The sequence below is a fragment of the Emys orbicularis genome, chromosome 3, assembly GCF_028017835.1.
Source record: "Emys orbicularis isolate rEmyOrb1 chromosome 3, rEmyOrb1.hap1, whole genome shotgun sequence".
NCBI classification, from domain to species: Eukaryota; Metazoa; Chordata; order Testudines; family Emydidae; genus Emys; species Emys orbicularis.
Genome location: NC_088685.1, coordinates 84,427,103 through 84,453,628, shown reverse-complemented (window position 1 = coordinate 84,453,628; position 26,526 = coordinate 84,427,103). Strand labels below are relative to the sequence as shown.

General features: G+C 40.0%; 2 protein-coding genes across 7 annotated transcripts; one reads left to right on the top strand and one right to left on the bottom strand.

Moving 5' to 3' along the window:
• The first annotated feature begins 797 nt into the window (after window positions 1-797).
• On the top strand, window positions 798-8,237 carry BEND3 (BEN domain containing 3). Its single transcript, XM_065402275.1, has 3 exons — window positions 798-831; window positions 1,305-1,528; window positions 5,985-8,237. The coding sequence occupies exons 1-3, from the start codon at window positions 798-800 to the stop codon at window positions 8,235-8,237; spliced, it is 2,511 nt and encodes an 836-aa protein (XP_065258347.1).
• Window positions 8,238-17,914: 9,677 nt separating this feature from the next.
• MTRES1 (mitochondrial transcription rescue factor 1) lies at window positions 17,915-26,471 on the bottom strand. Of its 6 annotated transcripts, none has more exons than XM_065400836.1 (5): window positions 26,400-26,459; window positions 24,635-24,672; window positions 23,486-23,927; window positions 22,522-22,594; window positions 17,915-18,185 (listed from the first exon to the last, which is right to left on the bottom strand). In XM_065400836.1, the coding sequence occupies exons 3-5, from the start codon at window positions 23,917-23,919 to the stop codon at window positions 18,009-18,011; spliced, it is 684 nt and encodes a 227-aa protein (XP_065256908.1). In that variant the 5' UTR covers window positions 23,920-23,927; window positions 24,635-24,672; window positions 26,400-26,459; the 3' UTR covers window positions 17,915-18,008. The 6 variants fall into 6 exon arrangements, with proteins under 6 accessions (XP_065256908.1, XP_065256909.1, XP_065256913.1 ...); XM_065400837.1 differs by lacking the exon at window positions 26,400-26,459 and adding an exon at window positions 24,809-25,073; XM_065400841.1 differs by lacking the exon at window positions 24,635-24,672 and having other exon boundaries at window positions 26,400-26,471.
• Between the last annotated feature and the right edge of the window lie 55 nt (window positions 26,472-26,526).

Genomic DNA, 26,526 nt, shown 5'->3' with positions numbered 1-26,526 from the left:
ATGTGATCTTAGGTTTAGGGAAATGTAGAAAATGTTTTGTTTTTCCTTTAAAAAAGTATTCTGATGTTCTTTGGAGGCCACCAGTTAATAATTATAAAAACATTTGTTACTGTAAATCTATAGGTTGCTGGTTTTTCAATATCACAATCCACATCAAAATAGCCGTTTTTTTAATGGAAATTTATTCAGACAGCCTGGGCATATTATAGAATCATAGGGAAGGGACGGCAAGGGTCATCTAGTTTAACTCTTAATTATAAAATAGTTTGTGTTGCATTTTTCAGCTGTGGTGAACACTGGAAATTGACCTACAGTGAAACTTGTTGGACACCCTTGGGACTCCAAAGTTTTTTGGCTCTTATAACAGGTGGCCACTTCATACAATGTGGCCAAAAAAAACCATTCAGATAACTTCTATTTATGCACTGCCAAGACACTTCTACTTATATAGAAAGTTAAAACAACTGAACTAATGTTCTTCACAGTAGAAAAAATCTTCAGTGTTAAATCATCTTACTTTTCTGTCCATCTCAGGTTGTTTTCTGTTCAATTTACACTGCTGGGCAGATCTGCAGGTGTCCAGGAAACACATAAGAAAAGTGGCTGCCTGTTATAATGTGAGTAAAAATGGAGCAGATAGGAAATTTCCCAAGAACTGTTAATATTGTCCAGGGATAGCAAATAGTTGTAGATAGCAGGTTTCTGACATCTTTCAACAAAATGCTGAAAATACAACCCATGCCCTGTTTCTAGAAAACTACTGATGTCTTTTTTTTTTTTTTTTAGTGGGCTAGAAGATGAACTCAGCTGAATTCAATGATGATGATGAAGGTAAAATGCTATATCTTGTTTATTTTCTAGTCAGATAAAAAATACTAGTTGTATGAAGACTTTGTAGATTTAGATGAAGAATGCATTGTGATAAAGCAACGATTATAACAATGACTGAAAAGTTAGCTGCTAAAACATCCTATTATTATTTTTGTTACCCATCATCCTTCTCCCTCCCCCAAACTTGTGCCTACTGTACTACCTGCCTACTCACCTGCTATGTACTGTTTTTTAGGCTGTAAGCTCTTTGGGGCAGGAACTGTCATTTATTATATGTTTGTACAGTTCCTACCACAATGGTGCCCCAACTTGGGGACTTGAGGCTTCAAGGTGTTGCCATTATATAATGATAAATAATAATGACACTATTCAAAAGGCAGTTTCAGAAGAACAAACAGAAAGCACATTGTTGTAAGGGTATCATGAATTTCTGAAGGAAGTGCTTGATTGTTCTACACCTTCTCTTTTTCTAGTTAAAATTATAAAAAATAATCTTGTGAAAGTAGAAACAGAAAATGAAGATGAAGCACTAGACTGCTCCGTGACATCCAGATCTCCTGAGAAACACTCACTGGATGGCTCAGTTACTTGCCTACAGGATTCTAACAAACGGAAACAGACCTCACTTGGTTGTGATGGTTCAGGGAGCCAGCAAGAGGTTTTACCCAGTGTGAAGAAAAGACGCTTTACTCAAGAGGTGATTTCTCTACATGTAGCTATGCATGATGTACTGTTCAGATTTTATGGGCCAAATTTACTGCTGGTGTAAGCAGAGCACAACTCTTTTAAATTAATACACACCAGCAATTAATTTGTTTATAGTCAGACATGACTATAATCTTTGCCTAGTTTACCCATACTACTTATCTGGATATTTTTTAATGATGTGAGCAGTATCCCATTTTACAGCATAAATTTTACCATTAATTGTTTTTATCTGAAGCAATTATTTGTTTCTAATAATGCTTATAAACATGGAATTCTCATACTGGTTTGGATTAACTGGGTCTGACTGATCATAGACCCCCTCTCATGTCCCTACAGTAAAGATTTTGTTAGTATTTTCATTAGAAAATTAAGCCTCAGTCCTGCAATCAGATCCCCATGGGTTAACCCAATTGCCAGACCAGGGTTGTAATTTTTCCAGATTATGTACAGTGGGACAGATTCTGATCTCAGTGAAACCACTCTAAATTAGAAGTTATTTGAAGTTGATACAATAACTCCTCACTTAAAGTCGTCCTGCTTAATGTTGTTTCGTTGTTACGTTGCTGATCAATTAGGGAACATACTCATTTAAAGTTGGGCAATGCTCCACTCTTACGTTGTTTGGCTGCCTGCTTTCTCCACAGCTGGCAGCCTTCGTACGCCCCGCCCCCCAGTGCCTCCCGCCCACCGGCAGACCTTGCGGATCAGTGCCTTCCCCCACTTCCTGCCCATGGCAATCAGCTGGCTTGCAGTGTTTTGGAGGGAGGGGGGAGGACCGAGGACTCAGCGCGCTGGCTCCCCCTGCCTCCCGAACGCCGCAAGCCAGCTGATTGCCCCGGGCAGGAGGGAGGGGGGAGCAGCGAGGACTCGGCATGCCTCTCCCCTCCCTCCTGCCGGTGGCAATCAGCTGGCTTGCAGCGTTTTGGAGGCAGGAGGGAGGGGGGAGGAGTGAGGACTCAGCACCCCTCCCCTCTCCCTCCCCTGCCTCTGGAACCCAGCAATCAGCTGGCTTGCAGCGTTTAGAAGGGTGGGGTGGGGGGAGCCAGGACACAGTGCGAAGTAAAGGGGAAGGACATGGAGGAGGGGAGGCGGGTCAAGGGAGGGGGCTTGGGGCAAGGGGTGGAGTGGGCGGGCTGAGGGTTGAGCCCCCCACCCCTGGTGCTTGCAGAGTAGGGAAGCTGCCCTGGAACCTAACCCCCCCTCTTTACATTAATTCTTATGGGGAAATTGGATTCGCTTAACATCATTTCACTTAAAGTCGCATTTTTCAGGAACATAACTACAACATTAAGTGAGGAGTTACTGTAGTTGCCTTAGATTTACAATGGGGCCAGAACCTAACCCAATAACTAGAGTGAAAATTTATTCATGACTGACTCTAGTGATGAATCAGCATGTTTAGAATAAATAACCAACCACAATCTTAGTCTGAAGTTCTAACAGAACCTTTGAGAGGCTAACTTTTTTTAATACTAATGTTTTTATTTGTGCGTTTCTCTCTACTTTCCAGTTCTGGTGGTGACCAAAAGTCAAGTTGTTAAATACTTTGAGTAAGTCAGTGGGACTTGGGCTCATAAGTGCCTGAGCCACTTTTGAAAATGAACCTTAAGACTTGCAATGCTGAATGGAACAAAGCCTAAATACTTCTTAAAATCTGGGCCCGTGGTTCTAAAATATAATATGAAAGGTTATTCCACAATAGCAAAATACGTACATTTCATAAAAGCTCAGCAACAGTATTTAACACAGTAGCTTCCTATGACAGTGTAGGTAGCATGGTATTATGTGCCTGTAGCTCATATGGAACAATCTGCCTTGTAATTTTTTTGGTAGTACAGTAAACTGATAATCTTTTTAACTGTGTATAGCGTTATCTGAAATACATACACACATCTGTGCTTAAAGTCCAGGGTCCTTATGGATAATACAAAAGAATGTTCCACAATAGATTATTCTGAAGTTTCACCAAAAATACTCTGTGTGCTTCAGATAATGCTATACCCAGCTGGCAATAATATCTGTATAGTGTCAAGATTATTACTGGAGGCAAGGAGAATGTTCTGAAGGCAGAACAAGGTATCCCAGATTAACAGAAAATGCTTAAATCTAGTCCCAGATGTGGCACTAGCTATTAGCTGAACATTGACCGTGTGTTTCTGAAATGCAGATCTACAAATTCCTCCCACAACCAGATCCAAACATCGTGAGCTGCATTAGTGAAAGGGCAGAAGTTCTGCTGCCCTTACAACATACAGAGATCTGCCATAATTCTCAGCGTAAGCACTTCTTTTCTTCCAAAGGGCCCCATCCAACCCCAAGAATGTTAACTTTTATGTATTCATTTTAGAAGGGAAATAAGGCACTTTAGATGATGACTCCATGCTGATTAATACACTTCCCAGGTACTACCTTGTTCCTGCCTCTTCACTTGAGCTGAGCATTAATCAGGACTACCCTCAGATTGTCATGTTTTATTGCTTCATTGAACACAAAAAAAAACCTATGGTGGAAAGGACTAACAAATGATTTGCTTATCATAACAAGCCTTCTAACAAAGATGGAGCCAAATTGTACTCTTTATATATGAGGATAATTTGGGGCAGTCTCTGAAGACATGAGGTTACCAGATAAGAGCAAGTTTCACCATATGTTCAAATCTCTTTATAATGTTGATTATTTTTTTTTTAATCTGAAAAGCCAGAGATCCCTGTTCTTAATTCTGTCTGTTGTGCCTTGGTATTACTGAATCTTATAACAGGTGCTTTAGTTAGGCCACATCTTCCCACTTAACAAGGGCACTTCTCTGAAAAATGATGTTTTGGTGTTGCTCCATGTTTATCATGTCTCATTTAGTCCATCTCAAATGTGCTTTGTTTACAAGTAAAACTGGAGAGGAAAGTTTCTAATAGCTATCCCTGCAGAATCAACTTGGATCTGAAAATCAAGCTTCTCACCCTTATCATTGCTGATAGGATTCTGCACTCTAAATTGAACCCATTAACACCCTCACTTATCATCTGTGCAACCTCATGGTCTTCAGTGGTGTTACACTTGTGTAAATGGGCAAGATATGGCACTGCAATTGGAATTTAGCTTATTCTGGTGATGATGCATGAGCTAGAATAGAACCCAGCTTGATCTCCCCTATGTGTTTGGGCTCTGCATTGCTTATAGGACTAAAAAGTAGTGTAAACTTATTTTTGTCACTAGGGTAAGCAGATATGAGTGTGAATACACATAGGAAGCAGATTAGCTGAGTAAGTAGGTGCTGCCATTTTTTTTTTACACTGTTGTTTTTCAGAGAAGATCCACAGTATAAGGGCCTGATCCTAGGACGGGACATACAGTTGCTCATCACTTCTTAACCTCAGGCCCATAGTCTGTATTTCATTGCTTTTTAATATTTGAATGCAGTTTTTTATTTTTTGTCTAATTAATATTCTGTCTAGCAAGCTGGGGAAAAATTCAATATGGTCAAATTCAAAATGTGTGTGTGTTTTCACATGTTTTTGAGTTCTGTGTATTGTAATTCTTTGTTGTTGTTCACCTACTTAATTTTCTAGGAGTTATTCACAATCTCCATGTGCTTGCAAAAATAAATAAATGATGAGCTAAATATTTACAGTGAATTAATGAAAACATTTGCTTCAGAACTCAAACAATGAGGAACGGTTAGGAAATGCAGTGCTTAAAAATAATTTATAGCATGAATTCTTAAAGACTTCACTACTAACTGGTTTAGAACCATGAGGAATTCAATGAATAGAAATGTCTCTGCCTTTCAGAAACAGATCATTCTACTTTCATTTTTAAAAGGCCTTTTCACTAATTATATTGGGTTTTTTAAGTTGGGTTGGTATCATAGAGTTGTCCCTGAATTGGACCGCTGGTTGTAAATACTTGCATACATTTTTCAGAGCAAAAGGAGAAAAAATTAACACACCTGTCAAGGCTGTTGGACCACAGTGTCCTCCTTGGGTGGTAATAGGGAGACTAATGAAACATTAAAATACAGTTGGGGGAGCAGTGAGGTTGTGGCTAGGTCACAGGATTCGGAATCAGAAAACATGAATTCTGTTCTTGGCTCTGTCACTGACTTACTTTCACTCAGCCTCTCTGCCACCCAAGTTCCTCAGACACAAAGTGGGAGGTAATGATAGCATTTAAAGCTCTTTGGGTAAAAATGCTAAGTATTATAATTGTATAGTTATTGCATAACAGAGGTCATGAACAAAGAAGTAAAATAATACTTTCCCTGTAAAGCATGTTTGGTGATTGTTTTCCTTCAATACATTTATGAACTTGATTTATATAGCACAGTTGGGTTCATTGATGAAAATTAGGTAGTGCATATTTATTTAATGACGCCTACCTGTGGAACACAAATTTGTAGCTATTATTTTAAAGCAAACTGTCTTACTAATACGACGTTTGTTGATTTATAGGGCCTCGTTTCAAACATGAAGAACCGAGATATTGGGTCACCCACTCAGGTAAACGTAGAGCAGCCTAACAAGAACAAGAATCCCAATATAACATGGCTGTGTGAAGAAGAACCCTTCAATGACGTGACCACTCCATCCTATAAGAAACCTCTGTATGGCATCTCACACAAAATTACAGAGAAGAAGAGCACACCAGGGGCAGAGCAGTTTTCTTCTTATGAGCTGTTTGAAAAGGTCAATCCAAGCAGCCCCTCCCATCTGCGGAATTTGAGTGATCAACGCAAAAGGGATTCTGCTGCTACCATCGCTGTTACAGCTTCCACCGCAGATTCTGATCCAAACATATATTCTTTGATACAGAAAATGTTTTACACCCTCAACACCCTAAATTCCAATATGTCTCAGCTTCACAGCAAGGTTGACCTGTTGTCTCTTGAGGTCAGCAGAATTAAAAAGCATGTCAGCCCAACAGAGTCTGTAGCAGAGTTCAGGCCTCCCCCAGAGTACCAGCTAACCGCTGCAGAACTCAAACAGATCATGGATCAGAGCACATCAGGTGGAGATTTGGCTTGCCGGTTACTAGTTCAGCTTTTCCCAGAGCTCTTCAGCGATGATGAGTTCAACAGGAGCTGCAGCACATGTGGCTTCCTTAACAAAAAGAAGCTTGAATCGCTTCATCTGCAGCTTATCCGAAACTATGTGGAAGTTTGTTATCCTTCTGTGAAGAATAATGCTGTGTGGCAGGTGGAGTGTTTGCCCCAAGTTAATGACTTTTTCAGTAGGTTTTGGGCACAAAGAGAAATGGAAAATAGTCAGCAAAGTGTGCAGTCATCCAGTTTTTATGAGTCTGAACAGGTAGAGTCTTCTCATTTCATTGAGGATAAAGAGCAGGAGGAAGCTTTGTCCCTGGACAGGGATAATGCCACCACCTCAGATTATGTTCTAGATGCTCAGGATCTCAATGAATTTTTAGATGAAGCTTCATCCCCTGGGGAATTTTCTGTGTTTTTGTTACACAGATTGTTTCCTGAGCTCTTCGACCACAGGAACCTGGCTGAAAGATATAACTGCTATGGAGATTCTGGGAAGCAAGAGCTGGATCCTCATCGACTTCAGATAATTCGAAGATACACAGAAATTTACTTTCCTGATGTGCAGGAAGAGGAGGCGTGGTTGCAGCAGTGTGCACAGCGAATAAATGATGAACTTGAAAGTATGTATATGGATGGGAGTGAGTGTGACCAGATGAGAGACGACTGCTATGATTCTTCTAGTTTGCCTGATGATGTATCTATCATAAAAGTGGAAGACAGCTTTGAATATGAAAGGCCAGGAAGAAGGTCAAAAAAGATTTGGCTTGTGCCCATAGACTTTGATAAACTTGACATTCCCCCTCCCGATTTTGATGTTCCTATCCCGGATTACCTGTTGAACAAGGAACAAATTAAAAATATATATGAAAGCAGTCTGTCCATAGGAAACTTTGCATCTCGATTGCTTGTTCACTTATTCCCTGAACTGTTTACTCATGAAAATCTAAGGAAGCAATACAACTGTAGCGGATCACTAGGCAAGAAACAACTTGATCCAACCAGGATTAAATTAATTCGACACTATGTGCAAATATTGTACCCAAGAGCAAAGAACGATAGAGTATGGACATTGGAATTTGTTGGGAAGCTTGATGAGAGATGTCGACGCAGGGATACCGAACAGAGGCGCACATACCAACAGCAGCGGAAAGTTCATGTTCCAGGGCCTGAGAGGAGAGAATTTCTTACCTATGCAATAAACCCAGAAAGATTCAGAGAAGAGTTTGAAGGGCCACCACTGCCGCCAGAAAGAAGCAGCAAAGATTTTTGCAAGATACCACTTGACGAACTTGTCGTTCCTTCTCCAGACTTCCCTGTGCCTTCTCTGTACATGCTATCTGATAAAGAGGTAAGAGAGATAGTACAGCAGAGCCTTTCTGTGGGAAACTTTGCTGCCAGGCTTCTAGTAAGACTCTTTCCAGAGCTCTTTACTCCAGAGAATCTCAGACTGCAATATAACCATTCAGGTGCTTGTAACAAGAAGCAACTTGATCCCACCAGACTCAGATTGATCCGTCATTATGTTGAAGCAGTTTACCCCGTGGAGAAAATGGAAGAAGTGTGGCATTATGAATGTATACCGAGCATTGATGAAAGATGCCGGCGTCCCAACAGGAAAAAGTGTGATATACTGAAAAAAGCCAAGAAAGCAAAAAAGTGACAGGCTCTCTAAATTCTTCAGACTTTGACCACTAAATTATTTGGGAAGAGCATATTTTGTTCTAGACTGGGAGCCTGATCTTACTATGGAATCTAAGGGCGATCAGCCCCTAGGAATATTGGGCGCTAAGATTGTTACTTTTTAATATGTGTGTTGCACATATAAGGGCACTGCAACAGTGGGAAGTGGTTTACTGCATTTGTACATGATAAAGACCATAAGTGATCAGTGATGAAGTCACTAATGACTCATTAAGAGTATGACTTTCGCTGGTGCAAATACATGTATTAAGTGTATTCGTCCTCTCCCCACTTTTGCATCTTCCATTTTTATCACTTTTTTAATAATAAAAAAAACCTTTTAAAAAATCATTGTGCTCTTCGGGGCAGTTTTGCATTAAACCCTTTTAAACATCAAGGTTAAATAATTTGGAATCTGAATTATTTTTTAACTTGCAAATTTTGTTTTTGAAAGTGCCACGTTCATTGAGAATGATTGAAACATCAGACTTGGTTACTACAGTAATTACAGTTATCCCTTTGTTTTGTTCTTGATGATAATGAAAATAACACGAGGTCAATACTGGGTCAAATGTAATTTCCTTTTTGACTGTTACCAATGTATTATTTCCATTGCTATAAGAACTAAGACTTGATTAGACACAATGTGTTTTTACATTGAGACCGTAGACCTGATCCTTCACTCTTACTCATGTAAGTTATTTCATTGTCTTCAATATGACTACTGGGAACTGCTTCAGTGAATAGGGTTACAAAACAGAATCAAGCCCTTTACCAGCAGAATGTGTTGATATTGCCTGTTAGAAAAAGTACTTGAAACAAGGAATGTAGAAAAAACATTTAAGTCCTTATTCTTCATCAGAATTATGATTCCAAAGTTTCCAGTATTAAATCAAATATTTAATAAGCAAAAGGTAAATACAAAGATTTGATTCTGTGGTAGAATTGAATGCTGCAGGGTCCCCACCTATGAGCTGTGGTGATATGGTGTGTTTGTGTGAATACAGCACAATCTGGAGTCTCCAAATGTCATAGGGATATTGAAATTTCCTTTGATTATCCAAATTGATTTAGTGTAATTAATAGCTATCTGGAAATGTATTCTTGTATGATTAACTTAGGTTCAGATGATCAAGATTGCATTGTTATGATCAGTTATAATGAAGAACATCCTAACTCCATTCTGACTTCACAGTTTCTGATCTGTCCTTGGAGAGTGCTGCATTAAAATCAGAACCTGATTTTCCTCTCAATTACATTGCTCTAAAGCAGGATGTCCGTTGATGTCAACGGTGTGAGAGAATCGAGCCTTCCGTTAGATGTTAGTCATGGCAGTGATTATTTAACACTGACCATCCCTTGAACATCTTGAGATTTGTTGAGGTTCTCTGTGGTCCTCTTTTGTTATTTATTTAGATGGGTCATAGTATCACATTTCAGTTAAGCCCCAGTGTAAATTTCTATTTTAGCAATTGTATTAAACTACAAAATACTTGATATTTTTACTTCATTTTTTTAGAATTTACTGTTCTCAGAATCATGTTGACCCCTTCCTTTTTAAAAAAAAAATATTTTTTTTTCTAATGGCAAGAATTAGCAGTTATTTTACAGTGTTAAAGCAGTAGTAAGTCACAGTAGATAGTAGAACTCACACATTTTCCCCTATGTGCTAGCAACAGCCTAAAAGAATGTATGATGAGAGTCATGATTGTACTGAATAATCTAATACTGTTTAAATTCACTTAAATGTTTCCTGTTGGAATAAGTAATAGCAGACCATACGCAAAATGGATATCAGTGCAAATATGGTTATAAATAAAGTGAGAACACTTTACCAAAGATAATGAACTTATACCACAATGTCTGCATCCTACCTTTAATTTTAGTACATATTTTTAGCAAACTGAATATATCAGAAATGCAAGGTTTTTTATAATTATATGCTACCTAGCACCTCTTTGTGAACTATTATACATGTGCTTTTATGGGCTATATAAAATGTCATGAAAATGGTAAAAGTCTTTTAATTTAGAGTTGAAAATGGCTAGCATGTATTCTGCAGCCCAAAAGGTAAGGAATGTTATATGCAGATTTTCCTTATGGTTTATTTATCTTAATGTCACATTTGTTTCAACAATAAAGTATGTCAGATCCAGTTGAGGACTTCAACATATCTTAAACTTGTACATGGTTGGTAAAGAGATTATATGAATGTATGGAATTTTCTACCACAACATACAATTTTAAGATATATTGACATTTTCAATGAGTTTTGATATTCATTTGGTACATTTGGCTTCATAAGGCAACCAAATGAATCTATTTATATGACACAATGATCAATATATGAGGGGTTTTATTTTAAAAAAATTACATTATCAAAAGTGGACATGTAATAGCTCAACAGAAATGGTCTTTTTTCTCAACTTCTGGTCAAATTATTGTAGTCTGCTTATATATTATATATTCTTCTGATTTGATTGTCTTGTTGGATTGCCCACAATCAATTTTATGACCTAGCATTCTTTTGAAAGGCAGTTTGATATAAAGGCAATATACACATGAAAAGTGACAGCTTGCAAAGGAAACTTGTTGAGGTGCATTTGGAAGTGAATTCATCCAGTTGGTCAAGTAATGAAACGTATATGTTGTTACAAAAGAAATGCTGGCTCGTGATTGGCTATGAACAGACTCATAAACTGTAAGTTTCTATTATTGAACTTTTCTAAGGTCTGTTACTAAGATCTGGAGTAACATTAACTAGTCAGACTGAATACACAAGTGAGGGCATCTTGATTAGCTGCAACTGCTCTAATGTCATCTCCCTTTTAGAATGTTATTTTAAAAGGACAAACAGTTACTGATTTCAAACTTAGGCTATCTGGAGAGATTCCCAGATATTAAATGAAAACATTCAGAACATATGTAATCATACACACACTGATTTCATATTAACTATACATGGTTTTACTTCAGTAAATCCTGTTGAGATGAATGTCAAAAGTCTAACTTTAATATAACATCTTTGGTAAGTATTGAACAACTCTCTCCTACAGTGATTCTAAAGGAAACAGCATAGTATTCAATGACTCTATATTTTCTAGTGTGACTGTCAGAATTTTCCCAACAGAAAAAAGGACTGCAAGCCTGTTACGAAATTAATGTAGAACCTTTTTTTTTTTTTTTGGTGTCTCACCAATTTCACACAAATGAAACACTTAACTAAGGAACTGTGCAAGGGTTTAAAATATATATATATTCTTTTCTGAAATTTGAAGGGGAAAATGAAACTACTGCTTAGAAGTTCTTGCAGTTATCCAGGGAATCTGGCAACTGTATTAGCAGGGAAATGCAAATAGCATATTTTCATGAGAGAAAAATACTTCCTATTTGACAGGATTACATTTGATTACTATTAAGAGTAAGATGTAGCCCTGAGCATTTTGTCATAATTTTGTGTTATTATGAATAAAAAAGTACTTTATCATCTTAGGAAAAAATTTCAGAAGCAGTTCTATTTTTCTATCTTCAAGTTAAGATAGTTTGTATATCAGTTTTATTTCTGAATGCATTTCTTTTCAATTCAGCCAAGTCTTGTTTTACTGTTGTGTAATACTTTTGTAACAGCGGTGCCCAGAGGCCCCAATCAGGATCAGGGCACTCTAGTGCTCAGTACTGTACAAACACATGAAGACAGCACTGCACTGAAGATCTTGAAATCTAAGAAAAAAATGGAGGATAGTTCAAACCTCTGACTTTAGGAGTAAGTCACTGAAATTTTGGGATTGCCATTGACACAACTTATGTATTGTTTGGATGCTATAACTTTCTTTTTCCAAGTCAGTTGTTTTCATTGTTACCACTATTCAGTTGGCTGCTAATGCAAGTATAAACTTTTTCCATCAGTATTCCAAAGATACTTATTTTTTTTAAGCATGTTTTGGGTGCTTTTACTGCAAATCTGAACCCTGTTTTTGCTCCCTTCCCTAACTCCATGCTCCCACATGATTATCATCCATTCCTGGGAATCTCTTCTTCATGTTGGGCACTACTGCCTGTCCATGGACACTGGTCCTACAGACACATTTCAGTTATGGATCAGCTGTCTACCATATCTCCACGTTGGCACATAAGGTGTACCGTGTGCTTTCATTACCTAGTCACAGCAAATCTGAGGAGAGATCTTCAAGATCTGCCCTACAGTGCTTTCATAAACTTCATTTTGTTTCTCTCGCCCCACAAGACCCATTCAAATAAACCTATCATTAGCAGTGAGATTCTTCTTAATTTCTTATTAAAACAAATTATTCTAATAGTAAAATGTTAGTAATTATGTTTGTTTAGGATAGGATAGGATTATACAACTCCTATTCTGAGTAGCTGTCAGTAAGCATATAATTAGTTCCCTCTCCCTACAGAGCGCTGTCCCTGGATTACCATGTCTAGATCAGCAACCCAAATGCAAATAATCTGTAACTAATAAAGATAAACCAAGTTCCATCATACTCCAAGGACTTGCTTTTTCTAGTTTTACCTCACCTGGTTGCCAGGATCTAGACTCCCACATCTTTTCATACATCTTATTCAGATCTATATGCTCTCTTCCGAAGGTGACTTCCTGGTCCTTTGAGACTTGACCTGCTGCTCATGGACAGAACTTCTACTTATCCCAGTTCCTGCCCTATCGCACAATGTGACCATGGTTCATGTAGCAATTTTTCTCCTTTAGTAACCATTCTGAAAGGGAAACCTTGATTGTCATTAGAGAAGCAGAGCTTATAAAAGGGATCCCCAAGAAGTAGAATGGCTGGGGGACTGATTTTTTTTCCTGTGAAAAATTTTGATAAAACTTTCATTTGTTTTAGTCAAACTTTTTCTGTGGAAATTTTCAAATTTTTATCTAAAAACCTTTTCAATTTTCAGCAACCAAAACTGAAAAAAATGCAATTGGTCAGGTGAAATGTTTTGGTAGAAATAAAGAAAAAGAAAACCTTCAAGACATCCCAAAATTTTGTTCTTTGGTTGCTGAAAACCACCACCAAAAAAAAAAAAAATCCAAACATGTTGACTGCCAAAACCTAAAAATAGCCATTTTCTGTTAAACTTGAATGGAAAAATTTCTACGCACAGGTGTTTTTTATTGGTCTGGTACAGTGCTTTGGTGATTCTGCTGAGCTTCCTTCTCTTTAAGGTGATCAGAGACAATTCTTCAAAAATCCCTTTTGTCCTTGCACTTCCAAAGGACAGTTTCAGTTCATTAACTGAGACTTAATTGGCACAAAAGTGAGAGAGAGAGAAAAACCCTTCAGGTATCTGTCAGAGGTGGATATGTGCTGGCCAGAACAGGATTATGCCGTGTGTTTTAGTGTTGATTCCCTAAGTGGGATCCAGGGGCAGATTGCTATGTAACATGAAGCCATCCCTGCTCTCTCTCTTCTAATGCTCAGATGGAGGAGAGCAGCTGGACAAGTATATCCTTAAGGTAAAACCGTATTGCCATCTGAGCAAACAATACCTGTTGTGCACTATCTATGCAGAGAATTTCTTCCTCCTGTTCCCAGAAGCTCTCTTCACACAGTTTCAATATCTTTAAAAGTTTTCCTTTCCTATCCCTTCAGGGAAGTCTTTTTACTTTGTCACCGTTCCAAAACATCCATTTTAGTTCTAAATTATGTGTTGTGACAGACCCAGACCAGTGGGGTACAGGAGTCTGGTAGAGGGCAAATATACTGGTCACTGGATGAGTAGTTTTCTGTTCCCTGAGTGACCAGAGCAGGGGCTGCACTAGAGTAATCAGGAACCTGCTAGAACCAGTTAAGGCAGGCAGGCTAATTAGGACACCTGGAGCCAATTAAGAAGAAGCTGCTAGAATCAATTAAGGCAGGCTAATCAGGACACCTGGGTTTTAAAAGGAGCTCACTTCAGTTTGTGGGGTGAGTGTGAGGAGCTGGGAGCAAGAGGTGCAAGGAGCTGAGGGTGTGCTGCTGGAGGACTGAGGAGCACAAGTGTTATCAGACACCAGCAGGAAGGTCCTGTGGTGAGAATAAGGAAGGTGTTTGGAGGAGGCCATGGGGAAGTAGCCCAGGGAGTTGTAGCTGTCATGCAGCTGTTACAGGAGGCACTATAGACAGCTGCAGTCCACAGGGCCCTGGGCTGGAACCCGGAGTAGAGGGCAGGCCTGGGTTCCCCCCAAACCTCCCAATTGACCTGGACTGTGGGTTCTTCCAGAGGGGAAGGTTTCTCAGCTGTTCCCCAACCCACATGGTGAATCTCTGAGGCAAGAAAATCTGCCAATAAGCGCAGGACCCACCAAGATAGAGGAGGAACTTTGTCACAGCGTTAACAGCTTTTAAGCCAAGATTTTCAAAACTATTGATTCTAACTACTACCCAATTTGACACCTTAATAGAGGCCTGATTTCCAAAGGGTGGGTGCTCTGCACTTTCTGAAAAATCAGGCCCCCCATATTACTGGGGGGATACATTATTGGCCTGTCTCTTATCTGTCAGTCAGTCATACTCATTGCTCATTAGGTTATGTGAAGTAGTTTTGACAGCAAATTCTTCCATGTCACAAGTTCTTTGAAAGATCCAGGCATCTCATTTGTTATTGTTTTTTATCTTGGACATTTAATTAATTACTGTTTGTGTATCAGGCACACATCTGCCTTCCATGTTTGGTTGCTTGTGAGTGGAGTTTGCACACTTAGGCCTTGTCTACACTACAGAGTTTGTTGACGCAAGTTATGCTGACATACAGCCACCACTGTAATTACTCCGCTGTTGCGTGTCCCCATTATTCTCCTTGTGTTGGTGGAGCACATCCACAATAGCAGCTCTTGCATCGACAGAGAGCAGTGCACAGTGGGTAGCTATCCTACTGTGCAACTGGCCGTAGGGTGCTTTGAGAAGGGTTTGCAATGCCTCATGAGGGCAGATACAGCATCACATGATGGTTTCTCAGTTCCATTCCATGGGCATCCTACTAGATTTCAACTGCCATGGTAACCTGCAATCCAGCCATCTGTCAGAAAGCTTGGATCCTGCACTGCTCTTCCGTATTGTGCTGTGCGTTATGAACACAAGACTATAAGAGTAGCCCAAGTGGGGCTACATGGCTGGGTGATGCCTTGAAGGAGCATAGGAACACTGCACCACAGTAATGTGTGTTGCTGTAGTGTGCTGAGCCTGGCATTGTATGTGCCATGCTATGAACCTTGCAATGATTGCTGTGTGTGCCAGAAAAGTGAAGTGCCTTACAATGTGTTAAAAGTATCACTCGCGATAACATTATCAGACTTTGCTGAACACTAACACAAGAAGTCCACACAAGTGTGTGTGTGTGTGTGAGAGAGAGCGCCAGCTTGTGTTTTGGGAGAGTATGTATGTGAGAGACTGTGTGGGGGTTGGGGGAGAGAGTGCATCAGCATGCTGTCTCTAAGTTCAGACAGCAGCCAGAAACAACCAATCCTGAAGCAGAAGCTGTTGTACAAACAGCTGGTGTCCACCCCTGTTCCCCCAGCTCAGCAGAGACCAGTACATGGGCAGGGAAAACCCTGGATGACATCAGCCCCTGGCTCAGCATGAGTCTCCCCTTTCCCCCTAGTAGCAGCCCGCACTGCCTGCCACTGCAGACCTAGTGCTGGGGAGAGCAAGATTCCAAGATTCCCTCCCAAGTTCTCCCACAGCCTCCTCTCCCCACAGACCAAGGAGATCCACCTCCTCCCTTGTAGTCCAAGCAGGAGTGCGTTTGCTGCCAGGAACCGGCTTGCTCAGCTCAGGGGAGGGGCGCATGCTTTTGTGGCTGGATGCAGGGCAGCAGAGTTCAAAATAGCGAGCAGAGCAGTCATGGTGGGCAACGTGAGATACCTCCTCAAGGCCAGTTACAGCGATGTAACAAACAGCATCTACACTGACACTTTTGTCGATCTAACTTTGCCACAAGCAGCTCTACGCCTCTCGTCAAGGTGGTTTTCTTTTGTCAGCCAAGCAGGCGAGTTTTGTCAGTGGGAGGAGCATTGTAGTGTGTACACCTTCACTGCTTTGCCCACAAAAGCTGCCTTTTGCCAACAAAACTGTAGTGTAGACAAGGCCTTAGAGCAGGTCCCTCCAGCTGCTTTTAATACAGACATCAAGTGCTTCCTTATATTTCTGCAGCTTGGAGTCTTTAGAATCTGGTGGGAGAGGTTTCTGGGCCTCTCAGTCATTTAAGAGCAAATCCGTAAAGTTGTTCAGGCACCTCAAAATGCAGGGAGGCCCCTGGTGGGATTTAAAAAAAATTGTTCAATTGGATTAGGCACCCTGGATTCTAGTGGGATTTTCAGACGCACCTGTGTGCATCTTTAAGCACCACAATACCTTAAATATCTGGCTCCTATTCACTTCTAAACAGTGCTGCATTATCTCATTTATCCTACCCCCTTTCCCATTTCTACTAAGTAACACCAAACTCAGAGAAACTGCTGAAAATACTATGCCAGTGTGGCTCTACAGTTTATTGAAAGAAAAGGGGGAAAATAACAAGGTTATTGTGTAATTATATATTACGTCAGATTATTTCCTTTTAGAGAAAGATATGATAAATTACTCTAGTTCGTACACTATGTTGTTACAGCGATGCTACTGCCATCCAGTGCACTCTCACTCTTGTGTTAACGAAGAATTTGAATCTGGAGGGCCAGATCCTGCAGTCTTTACACCATTGACAAAGGAATGAGAGATTTGCCCCAACCTTTAAGATAAGAAAACTTCCTTTTTAATTGTTTTTTTCACTTAAGATATTAAATACAAGACCATTCTCAGAATAGCGACAGTGTGTCTGTGATTATGTACAACTGTCATTAAATGAAGCATTTCTCACTAAGTGTTTGTGCTAAGAAAGAAAGATGGACATGAGAGTTTTAGCAGTTTTTTCCTTTTTATTATCATCCTTATACAGGTCTTGGAAGAATGCTGTACAACTAACTCCCAGTTTAAGCATTAAGTACTCTTTAGTTAATATTCAATTAATTGAGGGCATGAGGCTGAAATCTTCCACTCCTGTTCTGCACAGTTACTATACAATATAAAGTGATAGTAGTGCAAGCTCCCTCTTCCTGATCTTCCAATGTGCCTCAGTCATGACGTGAGTGTCTCCTCAGCCATTCCCCAGTAATATGGACATGACCGCTACCACATTTCACAGAGGCAACTGACAAGAATCAGATGGTAGTAACTCTGTCACTATCAATTGAATCAGATTAAAATCAGTGACCATAGGAAGGAAAAAGCTATTAAGTCATCCTGTCTCCCTCCTTTGGGTTTTTAGATCTGAGAAAGGTTCATTGTCCTAGAGTGACACCGCTGAGGTACAAGGTTAGAAAATTGAGTTAAGTAAAGTCCCACAGCCAGAAACATTCTTCCACTTGTTATGAGACCAGCCTTAGTTTCAACAGTCATTTTGATTAACAAAATCAGAGACAACTGTCAAGCAGTTGAGATCTATCTAGCCTTTACCCAACCATTATATATCTTCTTTAGGAAAATTGTCTGGAAATAAAGCTTTTTCCAATTTACCATGAAACAAAAATGAATAGAACAGAGTAAACTGACAGACTATCACAAGATATGAATGGTGCATATGGCAAGGAGATAACATTCTATCACAAGCCCTTAAAAAGGGTGCAAGAATTTTATTTAATCAAAATTCATATTTAGCAACAAATGAAATGGTTTTCCACAAGAAGTCTCATGCTGCCATATGCAAATCCTTGTCACTTAAATACATCCTGCTTGGGCACTTTTAAATTTTTCCAGCGCCGCAAAACCACTTTGTATTTTTCACTTTCAGTCTTTTCTGATGCTTTTTTTAAGACAACTCGCATAACTACAGCAGTTTCTGTTTCTTTATCCTGCCCTACTATGAGATCCAGTGTGTCACCAACTTTCACCTGAAAATAGAGGCAGAGAGAGATAATTAACATTCTTTTGAGGAAAATAACCCTTAAGTTTATGTGTAATTTAATTGTCCTCCTCTTTCCACACTGATTATTCTTATCTTCTAGGGAAGTTGTTAGAATGGCTGTATAAGCAGTATAGCAGCCATGTTCCTCTAATGCAGGCCTGCAAGTGAGTGATGAGGAGTGAATCCCTGTGAACCTCTCCACCCTGGATGTGTTATTTCCATCTAATTGTTTTTGTTTTTTAATTTTTATGTATTGTAAATGCAACTGAAGGCTAGTCCAACTTCTTATTACCACCTTCAAAATTCAGCCCCTAATTCCATCTCTTCTCCCACGTAGGCCTTTGTAGTCCCCAATTCTGTAAGCCTCCTTGCTCTCTTTATGTCCTCATTCCACTCTTACCCTATACTTGGATCAACCCTCAAGCTTCTATTTATATGCAACTTCTCTCTCAGCCCACTCTCCCTCCTTCAAAATCCACTACTTTCAGTTAGCCTTCCAAAGCTAACCCCCCCCCTCCAATCTTCTGTGCCTACTCCCACGCCCCAAAAAATATACAGCAGCTAGTGTGAATGTTGCATAACATAATCTCATGACTTCAAACAATGTAACCATAATCTTTCCTTATACCAGCCCGTGACTGCTGTTGCTTCTCCACTTCTCTATGTCATGTCTAACCAACATGATAGGCTTCTAGGAGCAAAGATTTGTCTTATTTGAGTAAAGCACTATAGGTATGCTTACGGTTCAGTAAATAACCAAGAAGCAGTACCATTGCCATATTAAAGAGAAACAGAGCCCCAACAGTTCTTTGCATTTTTTTATATGCCAGCCTCTAGTAGGCTACCACTACGGGACAACTCCCATCATGCAAATGAAAGCCTAGATTTTGTTTTTAATGTAGTGAATTTGGGGAGGATTACACATGTATGAGAAAAGTCTTAATACTCAAACACTTTGTATAACTTGTACAAAATGATAATGTGAAATTAAGTTAAGCCTAAGAATACCACTATTAGGGGTATATTGTTTCTCCATTTTACAGATGGAGAAAAATGAGCCAGAGAGGTAAGCAGAATCATAAAGAACTACCTTAACTTCAACCTGTGAGCTTATGGGTCTGGTAATAAGCCCCCCCAGAATCAATGTTAGCAGACATGGTCTTATATTCTAGGTAACTTAATAATGAAGTATTAATCCAAATTCCTATTTGACTTCAAGCAGAAGAACCGGTAAACCTTAACAAAGACAAGTGTTACTGGAAGATGACTTCTTCACATTACACTTGGTGGTTCCAGCATTTTTTCCATCCAACACTTTACAGTGTATGATAACTACCTTGACTTGTTGGGAAGTACATTAACTAAACGTAGTACATTTTGTGTTGGAACCATAGATCTTTATTTTTCAACTCTTGTATTACTGGAAACGGAACAGTTACCAGGTTGTTCAGCTGGAGTCAGACATCCCCTTCCAACTAAAAGCAAGTCTAAATTTTTCAGAGACCTAAAACTTGTGAGAACTAGAGGGGAGAAAGTTTACAGTTTTAGAAGCCCCTACCCGCTTATAGGCTGCTACGCATGCAAGGACAAATTTGGAACTCTTCACTCAGGCAAGCTTCCCATTGACTTCTATAGAGAGCTTGCCCAAGGAAGAGACTGTAAGGTTTGGTCCTTGGTATGTGGTTTCTAATCTGATATTAAAGATTAGATAGTTTATTATTCTGTCACTTGAATAACCAAATATAAAAACTTAATTTGAGGAAAACTACAAAATGACTGATTAAGTATTAATTTATTAAAAATGTAAATGGAGATATCCTATTTCCTAGAACTGGAAGGGACCTTGAAAGGTCATTGAGTCCAGCCCCCTGCCTTCACTAGCAGGACCAAGTACTGATTTTGCCCCAGATCCCTAAGTGGCCCCCTCAAGGATTGAACTCACAACCCTGGGTTTAGCAGGCCAATGCTCAAACCACTGAGCTATCCCTCCCCCCAGTAAGAACTGAATGTTAATAGAAAAAACCCTAGCAGTCCAACAGACAGCAGGCACTTCAGAAAGGTAATTTTGTCTAATGTAACTAAAGTATATATGCAAAGCACCATAGGCTTGCATTGAAGTACATGAATATTATACCTGCTTCATTCTTAGTTATACATGTCTGTTCTATAGACAGTTTTTTAAAAAATATTTTTGCATGCAAAAATCTCTGCCGAAGGACTCTGGATACGAATTGCATATTGGCATTTTTGCTTTGCAAGATGACTGATTTCAAGCAGAGTCTGTGTACTCAGATTAGAACACCAAACTCTTGATAATAGTCACAAACAAAAAATGTAGTTTAATATTAAAGTTGCTCTCATCAGTAAAATTAAACCATGAAAAAAGGAAATAAAAAGTTAGGGATTAACAGGTTGCAAAGTCAAGCACTCTCGAGTCAGGAAATGCCAGAATGAACGTTGCCCATGCAACTTTAATTAGGCTCCCTTGTGTGTATGCATGATAATATAGGATTTAATTACATGCAGAAGTGACTACCTGTGAAAACTTTGATGTAAATGATTTGCCCAGTGTCACATAAGAACTTGGTCACAGAGGCAGGGACTAAGGCCAGTCTACACCTAAAACTTACGTCAACCTAACTACATCACTCAAGTCTGTGAAAAATGTTACATCTGCATGGCAGGTAGGTTGAACTAACCACCACTGTAGAATCAGCTAAATTCATGAAAGAATTCTTCCATTGACCTAGCTACCGCTTCTCAGAGAAGTGGATTACCTACATCAACAGAAGGAAAACCTCCTTCCTCAATACAGGAAGTATATGCTACAGCTGCATCACTATAGCTATGCTATTGTAGCCACTATAGTGTGGACATACCCTGAGCCTCAAGGGTGGTAGTCAACTGCCCTAACCACAAGACCATGCTTTCTCTTCCTGCAGTCCCCTGCCTTATTCACTACAACCTTCCAACTTCTGCAACAAATGAGACAGGGCTCCTACAGTCAGAAGACTCCTTCACTGCACAAACCCAATTCATCCCCAGAGCAAACCAGGCATGCTTATAAAAAACGGTGAGACACCGAAGTACAGACCCTGTACAACAGAAAACTCTGACACAACCTTAACTATAGTCTTTGTACTGCAAGATCATAATATCAAGTCCGCAGAAACTACAAATGAAGTGTTGCAAGCGAGAAAAAAGTTGTGATGTTTCTGTTGATGACTTATAGAGACAAAAAGTATCAAAAAAGCAAGACACAGGCTATAGGAGATATGAGGGTTTGCCATAAAGATGCCATCTTTATAACGCTACCATTATGTGATGGATACTTTCCAGGTATTCAAAATGCATTAGTCCCTGCACCAAATAGCTCATACTGTAAGGACAGAAAGACAACTAGACAAAGGTTAAGGAAAGGAAAGGGAGCAACCAAAAAAAAAAAAAAAGATTCACTACAGGTAGTGAGGCAGAAGTGGATTTTTAAGGACTTGAAAACAGAGAGGGCACAGTTGCCACAAATAAGAACATTCAGAGATTGGAGCATATAAAGAATGATATCCTGAAAGAGAATTTGAACAGGAACAATTCCTTTAACTGATGACTGGTGCTTCCTGATAAGAAAGCAGATAGGAGTTATTTAATACTGGGGAAAAGTGTCAGTGAAACTCTTAAGAAGGGATGTAGTATGAGTAGGAAGTAATGATAAATGTATGGATTTCTCCTACTTACTTTCCTGTAACAATATTTTTTTAAATAATATTTTTCTATAAGTAGCTACACTAACCCATGCAACCTTAATAGTGGATAGGCTGCAGGGATTAAAAAACAAAACACAAAGTAAACATTTGTGGGGGTTAATTAAGAATCAATAAGCCTGGTAAATGCAGCTACAAGTGCCCTCCTCCCCCATATCTCTGGCAAAGTCTTCTGGGGGTGCAATTCCTCTAAAGGCAGAAAGTTCCTTTCAGGAAGGGGAAAAGAATCAACTGTACTCCTCAGCTTACAGAACTACTTCTACTACCTCTATCAAGATGGAGTAGACATACAGTAACTTGTTTTGATTCATCCATCCCCCAGTTAAACTAGATATACTTAGAAACTTCATGAAACCTGGATATTTTGTCTCCTTTCATAAATCCCCATTTTTTACATAATCTATTTTAACCACAGGTACAGCAGCTCACATGTTACATGCAGGATAACTCATTATTTTATGGCCTCTTACAATGCCTGCATGAGTACGATCAGAGTAGGAGGGAAGAGAAAATGTCAGCCTTAGTTATGATCTTGTAGTATATTAATTTTTTTTAAAGCCTTACAGTTCTGCTTTTCTTCCACAATTTTTCTCCATTCAGCCGGAGTTCACCATTATAGAATGCATCTTCCACTTTGCTAAAATAAAAAAAATAAAAAGTTTGCTTTATAGGTCTGCATTTACAGTGCACAGTAAACAAGTGCAATTGTTTCCTAACAGGCAAAAACACAGTTCACCTGCAAAGTGTAGTCCAGAAAGAGAATTTGTGCATAAAAGCATACATATATTTCTGTGAGGATTATTTAAAGATTGACTTAGGCTGGAAATCAAGTATATATTTCATAAATGCTGAATAAAAAAATAATTCATAACTGTTCTGTACCACAGGTACAAGGGCAGTTTAAGAGTGTTTATAACAGATGATACCCCTTTTTGTATGCCACCAGTCCTTTTAAACTTAAGAATGTTGTCTTCGGATATCAGCTTCAAGTCATACTAATGTATTGTAACTAACAGGCTTCTTAAATACTCTGTAGGTTGCATAGGTTATACATTGGGATGGACTTGTTAATAAGGTTTATGTATATCTGATGGAGATGGGTGTGGAGGTAGGTGTGGCAGGTTTATATTTACTGTAGAACTGGGTTAGACTCTTCCTTCTAGTCAATCTAGGGTATTTTTTTAAATCCTTCCACCGACTAGCAGAAGCTTTTCTATTCTTAAGCTCTTTCTTTTTAAGTCAACAATTAAAAGCATAAATGCTAGAGATTGATTAAAATTTATCACTGTCTCTTTAAGTAGTCTTAGTATTGAAGATAGTGATAAGTAGCAGAATTCTGGAAAAGAACAGATTCCAAGAGATAAAGTAACACTAAGCTCCAAAGACAAATATGGACTTCTGATTAAGTTAAAAAAAATTCTTCTTCACTAAGTTACTGCAGCAAGAAAAAGGACATCAAAAGAACATTTAACTATTTACTATATGACAATTTCTTTATCGGTAAGCTATATACATCTTTGATACTTACTTTCTTGCAATATCTAGACCAGATTTTATTATTATATCATAACGAAAAGACTGGACTACTTTGTCAAGATCCTTGTAATCTTTCACTATATTGGGGTCATTTTCAAATTCATCTTCTGAATCACTTCTCTTTTCTTCATCCTCCTCCTCCTCCTCCTCCTCTTGCAGGGTTTGTTTTTTCTTTCTAGAACTTTTGTCACTTTTAAGTCGTACACAAGGCACTGAAATACATTGTGAAGGCGGTCTTAAAAATACATCATGTTTCACAGGAGAAATGCTGAAGTGTTTTCTGTAGTTTATTATACTGGATTGGTGGCTAGAGTATATACATCTCCTCCAGGACACGCAGAGTTTATTAGAGGGGAATTTCTCCCAGACTCCAAGGCAGACATTTAGTTTTCTAAAGGCGATGACGGGCAGTCTGAAACCAGTCATAGCATACCCTGAAATAAAGAGACAGATTCAAATTTGTTTGGTACCCTTTGCATTTTTTTCAGTATTGAAGAAATTGGTCAGCAAACAGCATATTTATAGTAGTGACTACTAAAATCAGCACCTTTTTTCCTTTTTGTGATAATGATCTAGTTCCTTTTGAAACCATAAGGATTTTTGTATCTTTCTGTGAAATGTTCTTTCTTCTCATATAGCAGGGTAGGTAAGTTGCCTATTCATAATCTGCATTTTTCATATATGTAACTCTTTTTACAATTTGTTAAACTACTAACTTGCTTATGGTTTCTTCCTTCCATTACTCAAATACAATATTTTTAAGGTCATAGTTAACTTCCAGCCCATGCTATTTACCAAGAGCAGAGAGATGCCAGTGGCTACGTTTATTAGGGATAGTTCTTGACAGAAGTGACTTGCCCAATACCAGAGATAGAAGTAAAACCAGGAATAAAAGTCAGGAGTTCCTGAATTCACCTTGTGCTCGGACTGCAGAGCCAGTGATGAGAAAATGCTGCTTCTCCTAACCAGACCTTAATATCACTGAAGCATTTTCAAGAGAAATGCTCTTTCCTGCTGCAAGACATTTATCCATCCTTCACTAGAAGAGCAGTCACTAGCAAGAACAATCCCTTTTGCAGAAGATTCCCTGAAAATCATTCCAAGAATATAGTTTCCAAACAGGAGAAAAAATAGTAGTTACCTTTTGATAGTCTTGATAGGGAAAAATGGATTTATGATCTTAAGTAAGGATGAAAAACAGTGTTATAACTCTACATTTCCACATGTTTGCATTAATCTTTTAGACTGAAATTTCCATGTTTTGTTCTCTATCCCAAAATGAATTTTTGGAAAGTTTGAACAAAAATTATTTTACCTGTTTCAGGGTTGTCCGTGAGTGAAGGGGAAAAAACCCACTTTCAATGTCTTTGTAAATTTGTTTTTGTAAATGCAGACACAGAACGACAGCAACAGCTGAAGTGTGAAATTTGCCATAGCCAAGTCCTCGTTAGGACTAATAATTTACGGCATAGTGTGAGCTGAGGGGTGAAAACATTATTTACTATAGCACCTGAGGGCCCTAATTCATGAACCCAGACCCCATTCTATGAGGTGCCACAAGCCTTTGCTTGCCTTGGGAACAACTTTCTACAATGGTTATGAGGTACTGAAAAAAATCCCTAACATGTTTAACAGCCTCTGATATTTTAATAGAACCTAATGAAGCCCTGCCCACTCTGTCACAGGACCACTGCTAGGGCCATTTATATGAAAGAGAGTGAACCCTCACATTTATGAGACTGACCCTCTTTCACATACATGGCCCTAGCAGTGGTCCTGTGACAGAGTGGGCAGGGCTTCATTAGGTTCTATTAAAATATCAGAGGCTGTTAAACATGTTAGGGATTTTTTTCAGTACCTCATAACCATTGTAGAAAGTTGTTCCCAAGGCAAGCAAAGGCTCCCTCACATTTTTGTAACTGTGAGTTTGTTAAACATCTGGGTTGTCACACCATGTACTTGCCATATGCTCTTCCACATTAGGGGGGGGGCAGAGGGGTGAAGCCCCCAAATGTATGCAACTTGTACCAAGAGAACTGTTGTGAGAGCATTCCAAAATCCCAGTCAGGATCAAGGCCACACTGTGCTAAATGCAGTGAGTGAGTGTGTGTGTGTATTTATTTGATTCTGATCCTAGACTGCAACTGCTAAGGGGCCATGTCTGGAGATGGGGAAGAGATTCCTTTCTTGTCTTGAAGCAGACAGACTCACTCTCCCTATCATGTAGGGTAACCAGACAGCAAGTGTGAAAAATCGGGACAGAGGGTGGGGGGTAATAGGAGCCTATATAAGAAAAAGACCCCAAAATCGGGACTGTCCCTATAAAATCGGGACATCTAGTCACCCTACTATCATGCTCCTGGGTCTGATTTCAATCCCCACCAACAACTGGTCAGGACTAACCTTCTGGAACACACTTGCCCTCTGCAACCATCCCCCTGGCTACAGTTTGGTTCCCACTGAGGTTTTCTTCTAACCATCCCGCCCATGCACCCAGCCCTTGGGACACCCGGTTCCCTGCCAGGAAAGGGAGGTGCCCAAACCAGACTGTCACCCACCCGCACCTCTTCCCGCGTTTAGCTCCGTGCCCGCAGCGGGACCAGGCCGCGGGGGCCGGGCCTTGCTCGGTTCCAGCAGCAGCGCCGTTTCGGAGCTAGGGAAACGCCCGTGTCTGCCTGGGCAGGGCCGAGCTCCGCGGCCCCGGCCCCGGCCCCACCGACTGTGACCGCGGGGCCACGGGCTCGCTCTGCCGCCGGCCTGAGGGAGCCCAGCCGGGCCCGCCCCGCGGCAGCCGGAGAGCCAAGCTCCGCTCGGGCCGCGCTCCCTGCAGGCCCCGGCAGCTGCGCCGCAGGGCACGTCCCCGCGGAGCCGGGCCCCAGCCGGAGCCCGGGAGGGGCCGCTGTTACCTGTGTCCGCCGGACGCTGCGGCCCGGCCCCTTCCCAATCCCGCCGCCGAGGCGCTGCGCGGAGAGCGGGGCGGAGTCGCCGGCCGGGACCCCGCTGCTGGGGGCTGGCGCCGGGGAACTCGCTGCT